At 48.0% G+C, this 13,461-nt stretch overlaps 1 protein-coding gene across 4 annotated transcripts in view; it reads left to right on the top strand.

Moving 5' to 3' along the window:
* The window catches only part of COL27A1 (collagen type XXVII alpha 1 chain), a 356,512-nt gene that overhangs the window by 22,689 nt on the left and 320,362 nt on the right, over positions 1-13,461 (top strand). For all 4 annotated transcript variants that reach the window (XM_077305314.1, XM_077305312.1, XM_077305313.1 and 1 more), the window contains one exon: positions 5,270-5,340. In XM_077305314.1, the coding sequence (XP_077161429.1) occupies positions 5,270-5,340 (71 nt within the window). The remainder of the gene's footprint in view (positions 1-5,269; positions 5,341-13,461) is intronic.

Below are 13,461 nucleotides of genomic sequence, written 5' to 3'. Positions count from 1 at the left end.
TGTCTCTTGATTTATCCCGGCAGGCAATTATTGACTTAAAAGCAGAATAAAAGTACTGTTCAGTTCCAGTTATTGAAAACAGACCAAACACTTTCTCCTTGCACTCCCTCATCTTGCATGTCCTTCAGCTTTTCGATAGGGCAACTACTTAAACTCGTGGTGAAGCAGCTCTGGTTGTGTGGAGAGCTGGAGAGCCTCCAGCCGCATGACATGGAGCATGAAATTACTCAGAGTTGTAACTGGAAGGAAGCATGGGAGGGGAGAGAAACTGTGCAATTCTTAGAAAGATTTAAAAAAAAAACACGCATCCAACATTAACCGTTAAGCTCTGCCAGCTGCAGGACTGATCTTTGAAAGTGGTGTTTCTTTTTTCCATGAAAATAGTATATTTTTTGCCAGTATGTGCTCATTCTCTGTCTTTCCCTCTTTCTCCCAAAGCTTTGGCTCATGCCCCTGCTTGAGTCTCGTACAGTATTGGCTGTCTACAAAAGTGAGACCTGGAGCCAGCTGGAACCTGTTCTATGACTCCCTTTCTAACTGCCTGATTCATTTCTGCAGAACTCATGTTGAAAGTTCCCCCAAGTTCTCCTGGTCACTAGGGAATTTGGGAAGCTGACTATACCGAGTCATTGTTGCCCCTCACCTTATTGCACTAACACACACACACACCAACACACACACACCAACACACACAAACTCTCATGCTACCAGGTGAAATAGGGTGAAGAAGGGCTGGCAGATGGGGTGTCGTGGTTAGAATCATAGAGTTGGAAGGGGCCTCCAGGGTCATCTAGTCTAATCCCCTGGAGATTGTAGGAAATTCACAACTGCCCACTATAGTGACCCCAATACCATGCCCAGATGATGCCCTCCCCCAACCAGAATCTTTGACCAGTCTGGCCTGGAAGAAATTTGCTTCCTGATCCCAAATTGGCAATTGGCATTTTCCTGGGCATGTAGGAAAGGACCACAAGTTCTAAGCCCCGACTGTCTCTTCTGCCCACCCTATCACAATCTGCTTCACAGAATGACACAGATATCTCACTAGGTTCTGAGACAACCAGGTTCAAGTCCCCAATTCGGCATGGACCTGTTGCACACACTCGACCTCAACTGTCACCCGTCTTCAGAGGAGAAAACCAAGGAGGCTAAGGAAGGCATTGTAAACCACTTTGGGTCCCCACTGGGGACAATAGTGGGGTGAAAATAAATAACAATGTTTTTGTACCCCGCTTTTCACTACCCGAAGGAGTGTCAAAGCGGCTTACAATTGCCTACCTCTCCTCTCCCCAAAACAGAACAAGCAAGCTGATTGTAGCCTATTAACCAGCTGGAACAGGGGTATTTAAAAATCACTCTCCTAGGTGTACTGATTCAAATGGGTAGCCGTGTTGGTCTGAAGTAGCACAATAAAATCAGAGTCGAGTAGCACCTTTAAGACCAACAAAGATTTATTCAGGGCATGAGCTTTCGAGTGCAAGCACCCTTCCTCAGACCAAGAACTCCCTCAGCATCCACTGTGGCCCTCTGTGAGGGAGTTGAGGCTGAGACAGAGCACTGAGAGAAATGGGACTGGCTCAAGTTTACCCAGTTGGCTGCACGTGAAGGAGTGGGGAATCAAGCCCGGTCCTCCAGATTAGAGGCAGCGCCACTCTTAACCACGATACCACGCTGGTGGAGGCAGTGGTTAAATGATGGGAATTCTTCCCAGCTTTTATGCATTGGACAGGCTGTGTGCTCGGCTCGTTTAGGAGTGAGCCAATTTTAAATGGATAAGGTCCAAGAATGTCTCCCAACAGACAATGTGCACAGCTCTCCGCTCTTGTGGAAAGTGTGTCTTAGAATGGGTTTACTGAAATCCTTGGTCCCCTAAGAATGATCATTGCCCCCACGACCTGACCCTACTGGTTGTTGGAGAACTGGCTTAAAAAAAACCCAACCAAACATTTGTAGGGTTGTGCGCTTTGACTGCCAAAGCGGCCGTTCCAGCGTGAAGTGGCCAAGGCCCTGGCGCTGGCCACTTCAGTCTGGACTGGCCACTTCGGCCGCCAAAGTGCACAACCCATCAACTTTGTGAATCTTATCACCCCTTTTCCTTCCAAAGGAGTGTTATCCATCTAAGGCAGGGGTAGTCAAACTGCGGCCCTCCAGATGTCCGTGGACTACAATTCCCAGGAGCCCCTGCCAGCGTTCGCTGGCAGGGGCTCCTGGGAATTGTAGTCCACGGACATCTGGAGGGCCGCAGTTTGACTACCGCTGGTCTAAGGTAACATAGATGTCAGTGGGTTGAAAGTCCCCAGGAGGAAGGGCTGGTGAGCATAATGAGACTTGCTTCTGAGGAGACATCCCTGGGCTTGAACTGTGTGGATATTGTAGCCACCTACTTTTTGACCAGGGAGGAGCCCCTGAAAAAGCTTTTCTAGCTTTGAGGAGCCTCAGAAGTGGTCAGCTGGCCACGTCTTTCGGCCACCCCCCCCCCCCCGCCCCAAGAATTTACTTGTCATTGGAAGTGACTTGACCATCCGCGTTAACAGGCAGACTTGATGAGGGCTGGGGGGACGGACGGACAGGGAGTGGTTTAAGGTGGGAGTAGGTGTGCATGTTCTGCCCCCTCCCAAGCACAGAAGCCATGAGAGACTCTTGCTCAGGAGGGGGAGCAATGGAAGGTGCCAGTTCCTTAGCTTGTGGCTGAGTCCATTAAGGCAGGAGGGGGAAAGCTGCAGACCCCCTTTGGAGCTCCTGCAAACCCCGGGGGGGGGTCTGTGAATCCCTAGATGGGAATCCCTGGTTGTAGCCCAAAATGAATCCTGCGGCACCTTAAAGATTGATGTTTCTGATAGGAATAGGTCTTCCTGGACTATCTAGGCCAGGGACACATTCACACAGTGTGTTGGAAGACCAAACCATGGCATAAAAGCAAGGCATGAGAAATGTCGTACACACATAGCAAAGTTAGGAACATGCGGCGCCGTTGCGATTCTGTTTAGCTTAAAGTGCTGATTTGCACATGTCACACGCTCGCCCCGGTATCTATTCACTGGCTTACGTTTGCTGCACATGCCGGCTGCCTTCATCAGGGAAAAGAAAACGAATTGTGGTTGAGCCGATAATGAAGCTCTGAGTCTGGCATGGGGTATAAGTCTTCACTTGCTGCTGCAGTCACCGATGAGCATGTACAAATCTGTTTTTGTCTTGGTTTATGCAATAAAATAGACTTGATAGATGGAAGAGAGCATGTTTGCAATTTCCCACAGAGGAGTCAGCTGGTTTTTGTATGCGTTGACTCAGTCCATTGGCCCGGCGAGCCCAGCAACGTTTACTGGCAAGCGTTCTTGTAGCATTTCGGCAGAGGTCCCAGCTGGGCTTCGTTCCTGAGAATCCTTTTATTGCCTGGAGATGCTAGGCTAGACGTTGAACCTGGGGCTTCCTTGTGCAAAGCATGCATTCTGTCGTAGAGCTGTGGCCACTTTCTGACGCCCCTGAAACAAAAGCCTTGTGCCGAAGTTACATACATCCTGTGATAGATTCAAATGGGTAGCCGTGTTGGTCTGAAGTAGCACAATAAAATCAGAGTCCAGTAGCACCTTTAAGACCAACAAAGATTTATTCAGGGCATGAGCTTTCGAGTGCAAGCAGTCTTCGTCAGACAAAGTTGCATTGTATAATTTCCTCTGCTATATGTCTGGTGCAAACTGTAATAAAATTTCTATCTATCGTCAGACGAAGAGTGCTTGCACTCGAAAGCTCATGCCCAGAATAAATCTTTGTTGGTCTTAAAGGTGCTACTGGACTCTGATTTTATTATACATCCTGTGAGTACATGTTTGCCCCTATTTGTGAGAGCATGTTCGCTTTACAAAAGAAACTAGGGACCGGTGCCTGGATGGATGTAGAATTTAAATCACGTGCTCAGATGTACATGTGTTGAATGTCACATGAGAATCGCTGAATGCATGTGGAGGAATAATATCTAGTGTATGTTCTTCATGGATTGTGCATGTGTTCCCTGTAACTAGAATGGGGATGAAGACCCATCCTGTATTCCCTGTACTACATGAAATGGACATGGTCAAGCAACAGACTTCTTGGGATACCATTGTGATGTAGGGGTTAAAGCAGCCTTTGGCAGAGTATGGTTGGGAAGCAGAGCCCCAAAGCCCCTCCCCTTCCCACCCTCTTCAGGTTCACCGATGGCCATTTTGGGAGTGGGAGGCAGCCCAATAAATGTTTAATAAATTTTAAAAAAATATAAAAATGAATTAACTGCCACCCATTCAAGAAATCCTTCCAAGGCTGTGAAGAAAACCCAGGTGTTCAGAAAAACCTGGCTTAGAAAACCAGGGTTAAAGTGTTAGTCTAGGGCAGGGGTAGTCAAACTACAATTCCCATGAGCCCCTGCCAGCATTCTGGTAGTACCAGGTTTGAATCTCTGCTCTGCTGTGGAATCTTGCTGGGTGACCACCACGCTCAGCCTAACCCACCTCACAGGGGATAACCCACCTCCAAGACATAGAGCAGGGGTGGTCAAACCATGGCTGTCCAGATGTCTATGGACTACAATTATTATGAGCCACTGCTAATTGGCCATGCTGGGAGGGGCTCATGGGAATTGTAGTCCATGGACAACTAGAGAACCAGTTTGGCCACCTCTGCCACAGTGTATAAAAGGAGAAATTACATTCTTTATAGCTCCTTCTGTGTTCATGTGTATATATTTGCCTGCAGGCTGAATAAGGGTAAGTTTCGTCTGCCCCTATCATAAAAACTCAGGGGGTCGTTGGCTGTAAACCAAAGAATTGCTGTTCTAGAAAGTAACACCATTAAGGCAAGATATAAGGCTGGGGAGCCCCTGGGGAGTTTTCATGGAGCCCTGCTGGGGAATCCCTGGTGTAGAGGATAGGACTTCCCTTCATGACTGATAGTTTGTATGGGATTTCCCACCCATCCCTGGGTACATTCCTCTTTCCTTCTGTGAAATGTTGGCACATATGTCTGGCATATGTAACAAACATGGGCACAGATTCCTCACGTCTTGTTTCTAAGCCTGGAGTCTCAAACTTAGCACAAAGCACAGTGGCGCTAAAAAAAAACCTTTTCTTTTTTTTCTCTCTGCACAAGCCACCCGAGGAGATGGCATAATTTTATGCTATGTGACATGGCAGTGACTCTTACGTCAAGCTCATTCTAGTGGTTTGTGCTCCACACGTTTCTTTCGCAGGTCCTTCCAAACGGAACAACTAATTTTAATGTTTTCTCTCCCTCTCTTTAGGGTGCCCCCCTTTCTCTGGACTGTTTTCTATTTTACCTGTTTCTTAGGATTCACGCAGGCAAGGTCAGAAGGTAAATTTCATTCATCTGCTTTTTTTTTGTTGCTCCTTTTTGATTGTTGGTGTGTGGGGAGGGGGATCATTGGGGGACACCTGCTACTGTCTGTCATCCCTTGCTCAAAACCTGTTGATTGCCTTTTTGCTGAGGCAATGTGCACATGTTTAAAATACACTAGGCATAGAAAGCAACAGCACTGTTTTAAAAAAAATGAAGGAATACTTTAAAAATATAATAATAAAGTCATAGAGTTGGAGGGGGCCATACGGGCCATCTAGTCCAACCCCCTGCTTAACACAGGATCAGCCTGAAGCATCCATGATGAATATCTGTCCAGCTGCTGCTTGAAGACTACCAGTGAGGGGGAGCTCACCACTTCCTCAGGCAGCCCATTCCATTGCTGAACTACTCTGAAAGTTAATCCCCCCCCGATATCTAACAAGTACTGTTCTACATGTAATCGAAACCCATGACTGTGGGTCCACTCCCTGTCCTCCTCCAAGGGACACCCTTTCAAATACTCCCACAAATAGTCTCCCCACAAATGCATACATCCTTTCCAATATCATCCCTGAACGTTACTCCCCTGAAGTTTGGCACAGCATAGGGAGCTTTCACGTTGCCAGCATGTCTTAGAGCTGGAAGGGTCCACACAGGCCATCTAGTCCAGCCCCTGCTCAATGCAGGATCTGCCTGAAGCATCCAAGATAAGTCTCTGTCCAGCTGCTGCTTGAAGACTGTCAGTGAGGGGGAGCTCACTACCTCCTTAGGCATCCCATTCCACTGCTGAACTACACTGGCTGTGAAAAATCTTTTCCTGATATCTTGCCAGTACTGTTTTACACGCAGTTTAAAGCCATGACTGCAAGTCCTCTTTTCTGCTGCCCACAGGAACTACTCCCTGCCCTCCTCCAAGTGACAACCTTTGAAATACTTCAAGAGAGCAATCCTGTTCCCTCTCAGCCTCTTCTTCTCTAGGCTGAACATTCCCATCGTCACCAAGAAGTTAGTCACTGCCGATAAATCTTCCCAGGCAGGATGCCCCTAGGGGGTGCCTTATGTCAGTGGGAGTCATAGACATTATGGGACCATTGTCTCTGTCTGTCTGTCTGTCTGTCTGTCTGTCTTCCTCCCTCCCTCCCTCCCTCCCTCCCTCCCTCCCTCCCTCCCGTCCGTCCTTCCTTCCTTCCTTCCTTCCTTCCTTCCTTCCTTCCTTCCTTCCTTCCTTCCTTCCTTCCTTCCTTCCTTCCTTCCTTCCTTCCTTCCTTCCTTCCTTCCTGTCAATGCCACCTCATGGAGGCTTACAGCAATTTAAGAAATACAATATATAAAATATAATCAACATTAAAGACCTAAAAATAACCCACTACTATAAAATACATCTCAGCAGCATTAATAACAATCCACAACCACATTGGTGTTCTTCTCTGATCATGATTTAGAGGTTTCAAGGAGAGGCCCATGATGACTCAGAAGCTGATTCTGCATTTACTTTGTTTTTTCTATTGTGGATCCTACTGAATTCACATTGATTTGAACTCGGGCCTTCCTCTATCACCCCCCTTCTCCATTGAAACAGAAAAGTGTTTTGCACATGATTAGGGAAGCTCAGAAGGGGGGGGGGGAAGAGCCAAGTGCAGCAGGAGCCTCTTTCTTTCTTTTCTTGTGTGTGTGGGGGGAGAGGATTGGAGACAGCAGAGGAGGGGAAATAAATCCAAGAGGAAAATCTCTGCCAGGATAAGTTAGGGCTGCTGGAGCATCTGCCAAGAGAAGTTAGGGCAGTGGTTCTCAACCTTCCTAATGCCGCGACCCTTTAACATAGTTCCTCATATTGTAGTGACCCCCAACCATAAAATTAGGCAAGTGTTCTTTCACAGAAATTCGACCAAAACTGACCAATGAAGTACTCTGACTCACCGCAGAATATGTGTTCAATGACGATTTGATGGTAGTGTTGAAACCATGGTAGGTTTTTCCCCCCAAGTATGGCCAATGCTTGATGTTGTTATATGAATAATGTGCCTGTGTGAAATCTATCTTGGAACTCTCTAGAGCAGGAATAGTCAACCTGTGGTCCTCCAGATGTCCATGGACTACAATTCCCATGAGCCCCTGGGGCTCATGGGAATTGTAGTCCATGGACATCTGGAGGACCACAGGTTGACTATTCCTGCTCTAGAGTGTCTATTGTGGGGAGAGGAAGGGAAGGCGATCATAGGCTGTTTTGAGGCTCCAGGTAGTAAAAAGTGGGATGCAAAAAACCCAGCTCTTCCTCCTCCTCCTCCTCGAAGATGTATTGTTACTACAGCCCCACCAATACATTGTAATGACAAGGAACTCCAGATGTTGGTTTTTCCTGCATTTTGACTCCTGTAGTGTGCATGGCATCCATCTTCCCCCAATGCTTGCAGGCCTTTTTTTGAGGAATTTTAAAAACTCTGGTAATTGACATTGCAATGTGCCATAAACCCCCCCCCCCAAAAAAAAACCCTTAGTAATTAACATAGTAATGTGCTATAACCCCCCCCCCCAAAAAAAAAAAACAACCCTGGTAATTGACATAGAAATGTGCAATTATATTGTAACTAGAATTGAAGCCCGTTGTGGCCGATACAACGGGCGCTAACATGCGTGGAGGAGGAGAAATAGCAAAGAGAGGTGGAACGAAAGAGAGTGACTAAGAAATAGAGAGAGAAAGAGGTTAGAAAAAGAGAATGGAAGAGAGAGAGAGATAAGAAAAGACAGGGAAAAGAGAGTGAGAGCAGGAAGTATTGGTAGAAGGAAAGAAAGTTAGAAAGACAGAGATAGGAAGGAGAACAGAGAGACAAAGAGAGAAAGACAGGGAGAAAAAAGACAGAGCTATAGAAGGAGGGATGCAGAAAGACATAGATAAGAAAGAGAATGAGAGGAGAGAGAGAGAAAATTGGGAAGGGCTGGCGCAGAGTCTCCCAGGCTGGCCGGGGCTTTTCGTGTCTGGCGGGCAGCAGACAACCCTCAGGCGAGCTTCCAGACCCATGGGGGAGTGGAGCCAGCCCTCCCCCCCCCAGTCACCAGTGGGCTGGAAAGTCCTCCTGTGGCTTTGTGGGTGGTGCCAGCCGATCCATATTTTCCTGCCCAGATGGCAGCTATTCACACTTTGCTGCTATCTTTCCCTGAAAGTCGGCAGTAAAAGTGGGGAAAACTCAGAAGGCACCACAATACAATGGGGAAGTGGGGCACACTTCCCAACAGCATTGATCCAGGGACCAGAAGAAGAAGAGTTGGTTTTTTTTATACCCTGCTATTCTCTTAAAGCAGTTTTACAATTGCCTTCCCTTCCTCTCCCCACAACAGACACCCTGTGAGGTAGGTGGAGCTGAGAGAGCTCTGACAGGACTGCTCTGTGAGAACAGCACTATCAGGACTGTGACTAGCCCAAGGCCACCCAGTTGGCTGCATGTGGAGGAGTGCCGGATCAAACCCAGCTTGCTAGATTAGAAGCCGCGGCTCTTAGCCACTACACCATTCTGCACCATAGGCAATTTTGGAGTTTTATACCCTGCCTCTTCCATAGTTAGGAATCGCAGTGTGGGTGCTTTGCTCAGGGCCTTCCCATTACTTTGATAGTATTATAGATTCAGGTGAGTCGCAGTGTTGGTCTGAAGCAGCAAGTTCCAGGGGCACCTTCAAGACCAATAAATTTTAATTCTGAGTATGCACTTTTGTGCGCGGGCAAATGAATGCATCCACTCCTAACAACTACACCAAACTGGCTCTCAAATAATCAGTATGGCCAAGGAATACGATTACTGATTGTGTAGTCCTGATGTCTGAACTCCTGTGGGTAGCTTCGAGCCTCTAAGCCGGGGGTCATCAACCCCCCGGTCTGCGTCTCGGTAATGGGCCGCGAACGTCTCGGTACTGGGCCAGCAGCGGCCGCGCCTGCCCCCCCTCACAGCAAGAAGCTCGCCAGGCCGCAAGCAAAGCGCCCGCCAAAGTGGCCACATCGCTTACAGCCCGGCTAGCTTCTCGGTGCGAGGGGGGGGAGGAGGCAGGCGCAGCTGCCGGTGTGCTGGCAAACACAAACACGCATGCGCAGAGCTGCCGCGCATGCTCGTTTGTACCCCCGGCGGACGCAAATGCACATGCCGGCAGCTCCGCGCATGAGTGTTTGCATGGAGCTGCCACGCATGCGCGTTTGCGCCCTCCAGCGGGGTGCAAACAGGCATGCGCGGTCAGCTTCACACATGCACGTTTGCGCGGCACTGCCGCCTGTGTGCACGCCCGGGCCGCTGGCTTTCCCCCACCTCCAGAAGCGGTCTTCAGCCAGGAAAAGGTTGGGGAGCACTGCTTTAAGCTGACTTAAGGAGGACGAAAAGGAATGTCTCTGCGGCTACAACAGCTACCTGAAAGGAATGGAACATCTGTTTGTTGGCCAGCTACCTCCTTGCTCCTAAAATAGCAAAGCTTCCTCCCCTGAATTTGCTCAGGGAAATGACTCGATTGGAATAACTCCCCCCTGCCCCCTGATCCAGCAAGCAAGGAGAGTTTTTAGATTCTTGTGCGTAAAAGCTGCTTGTGTTTCCAAAGGAGGCCTGTGCTATGCAAGTCAAGCAGTCTGGTTCTGCCTCTTGTTGTTCCCTGGGGAAAAGTCTGAATATTTGTCTCCCTTCTGCTTTTTTGAGGGAATAGCTGAGGCCAGCCACGGCCTATTAAAAGTAGGGCTGAGGCTAGCAGCATTGCACTGCTCTCCTCTTTCTGGCTTTACAGCTTGGTGATGGAGTTGGGGCTACTAGTCTTAGCCTCTTGCAGCCAGACAGCCATGTTTTGGAGCTCACTTGTAGCTTCACTGGGCTTCTGTACATAAAGATATATTTCTGGTTAGCAGGGTTTGCAAACATTATCTTGGGGTACTTGTGGACTGTAAGCTACATATGAGCAAGACAGTGTGATGCAGTGGTAAAGAAGGCAAACGCAGTGTCAACAGAGGCATCACAGGGGAATCACAAGAGGTCATAGTTGCGCTGTAGACCTCATTGGTCAACGTGCATCTGGAGTCCTGTGTGCAGTTCTGGAAGCCTCATTTCAAAAAGGGTGTGGACAAAATTGAGAGGGTACTGAGGAGAGTGCCGAGGATGATCCAGGGCCTGGGGACCAAGCCCTAGGAGGAAAGGCTGAGGGACTTGGGAATGTTCAGCCTAGAGAAGAGGAGGTGGAGAGGGGACAGGAAGGCTCTCTTCAAGTATTTGAAAAGATGTCACTTGGAAGAGGGCAGGGAAAGGTTCCTGTTGGCAGCAGAGAATAGGATCCGCAGTAATGGGTATAAGTACATGCAAAATGGTTCTGGCTATGTTAGATCCATGGTGGATCTCGTGGGTCAGTGACTCACAGGCGCTGAAATTGTTGCAGCTGTACCAAGACTGCATTAAGGAAACTCCCACACACTCACAATTTATAGTTTAACAAAAGGAACACCCACAACCTCGTGAGATTGGCTGGATTTCGAATTATTGATTTAAATTAATTGGATCCTGCAGCCAGGATTCTAGCAATACATTGGTTGAGACCATGCCTGCTTTGATCCTACCTTGGACCTCAAGCTTGGTCCTCCATAGGATCGTTAGTCTGGTCAGATACACAACAGGCTAGATATCAGGGGGAAAAAATTGACAGTCAGATTGTTCAGCAGTGGAAACGGCCTCTTCCAGCTCTAGGATTATTTATCATGGAGGCTTTAAGCTGATCCTGCATTGAACAGGCATTTGGACTAGATGGCCCTTTCAACTCTAGGATTCCTATCCTGGGTGCTTTAGGCTGATCTGCATTGAGCAGGGGGTTGGACTAGATGGCCCTTCCAACTCTAGGATTCCTATCCTGGGTGCTTTAGGCTGATCCTGCATTGAGCAGGGGGTTGGACTAGATGGCCCTTCCAACTCTAGGATTCCTATCCTGGGTGCTTTAGGCTGATCCTGCATCGAGCAGGCGGTTGGACTAGATGGCCCTTTCTAGGGTTCCTATCCTGGGTGCTTTAGGCTGATCCTGCATTGAGCAGGCGGTTGGACTAGATGGCCCTTCCAACTCTAGGATTCTAAGACATGCTGGTAGCGTGAAAGCCTCTTGTGCTGTGCCAAACTTAGGGGAGTAATGGTCAAGGATGATGTTGGAAATAATGTATGTGTTTGTGGGGAGGCTGAAGGGAGAAATGGCCAGATTGATAGCTGCTCAGGGATGGGTGAAGAGACAGAAGGGCGAGATGAGGTTGCAGGAAGAACTTCAAGGATGCTGAGAGTGAGAAGACAAAATGAGCCATAGAGGACAACGGGGTGACACGTGGAAAGAATTGAGGCGCACCTGGAATGTTGCTGGAGCGAAAAAAGGGGGGTAATGGAACTCTTCCCTGTGGGACAGATCTCTGTGTAGGAAAATGTAAATAAAAAACAAAGGGGTAATCCTACCATGGTGCCAGGAGAGAAGAACATGTAGTTTGAGGGGAGATAACAGAAGCAGGAGAGGAAAACTTTGAGTGCAACGGCACCTTTAAGACCAACAAAGTTTTATTCGAGGCGTGAGCCTTTGTGTGCAGGCACACTTCCTCAGACAATGCAGATATAGAGTGAATTATCAGTCACTTAGTAAAGAGCGTCATGAAGATACCAAGCAGGAGACGTTGGTTATGAAGAGAGGTTTGTAGGAAATTGTGGGGCAACCCAGGGAGACTACACTTTGGTGTGCAGAGTGGAAAACGGGGCTCGTGGACGATGAGTTTCAATGGTAACAAAACCATTGTTTTTCTGCCGTTTTTTGTGACATAAGTAAATAAAAACGGCCTACAGAATGATTGAGATTGTGTGCTAAAAATAAAAATAAGAAAAAATGAGGGGATGTGATGGGTCTTGCTGAAATCAAGAGCTTTTTGGAGTAGACCCTGCAAACCAGTCTTTGAAGAACGGCCTAAATAGGAAAGCAAATACTAGAATCCATGCCATTAGCAGAGGGGTTTTTTTTTAAATATAAAAATGTCATTTTCCCTCCCCCTGCACTGTCCAATTTATTACTTCCTCACATAAGAGGTGAACATCTGGTGGAGTCACTTGAGCAAACATTTTTCAGTCTGACTTATATGCTAACTTTGAAAAAAAAAAGAACAAATATTTAGCTTGCTTTTGGCATTGAATTTTTTTTTAATGTGGAGTCATTTTTATTGGTAATTGTCACTCCCGTCGGAGCCAGAGGGACTGTTTAATTGGTTTGACCACTTGAAGCAGATGCTCAACTAATACACAAGGCACGGCATATGTGCAGAACGGAGTCTGGCTTGCATGAAGCTCAGGTCACCTTTGAAACATCATGTGGGTAGGACCTTCAGGGACCTGGTTTGGGTGAAGAATGCTGCTCTTTCGTGAGCCGCTACTCACTTCTTCAGGTACCACTAAGTGACCAATGACAAATGAAAGCTCCTAGGAGTGGGCGCTTTGGCACCCGAAGCAGCCGTTCCCTCCCGACGCAGCCAGTGCCGCAGTGCGGCACTGGCTGCATCCGGAGGGAACGGCTGCTTCGGGCGCCAAAGCACCCAACCCTACCCCTTTATAAATTTTGTTGGCCTTTAAGGTGCTACTGGACTCTTTTGTGCTTCTGTTAGACCGTTTATGCATTGGGAACTTCACTGCCCCAGCTCCTGTGCAGGAGCACAAATCAGGGGTGGATGAGGTGCACCAGGCCAAGTGCTCCTCCATGTGGGTGCAGGAAGAGGTGGGATAACCTGCCATGACTAAAGCTCCAGCCTGCAGCCTGGCATGAAACCTTCAGTGCATAAACGGTCTTACTGTGGAGCTTAAGAAGGCATTTTAAAGAAAATATTTATAGCATCAAGGCCTAAACATACAACAGCCAGGTGCTGGGGGTATCACTAGATATGGCTACCCTTGTCAGTATCTTCGATGTACCTCTCTGGGGCATGTTTTCTGGCTGTGTTAGCTGACAAGCAGTTCAGCAGCTGGTCCTTGGGAACAGTCCAGCACAGTTGCTGCTACACGCTTTTCAATTCTGTTCAAGTCGGCAAATTCTTAAAAGAGTTCGGAGGGAGGAGAAGCTCTCAAGTGGAGGTTCGTTTTGTCTAGGAGTGAGCCCAAGTAGTAACAAATCATGTATGTGGTAGCC

Source organism: Paroedura picta, chromosome 12, assembly GCF_049243985.1.
Source record: "Paroedura picta isolate Pp20150507F chromosome 12, Ppicta_v3.0, whole genome shotgun sequence".
NCBI classification, from domain to species: Eukaryota; Metazoa; Chordata; class Lepidosauria; order Squamata; family Gekkonidae; genus Paroedura; species Paroedura picta.
Note: the sequence above shows the minus strand (reverse complement) of the source record. Positions and strands in the feature narration are given on the sequence as shown.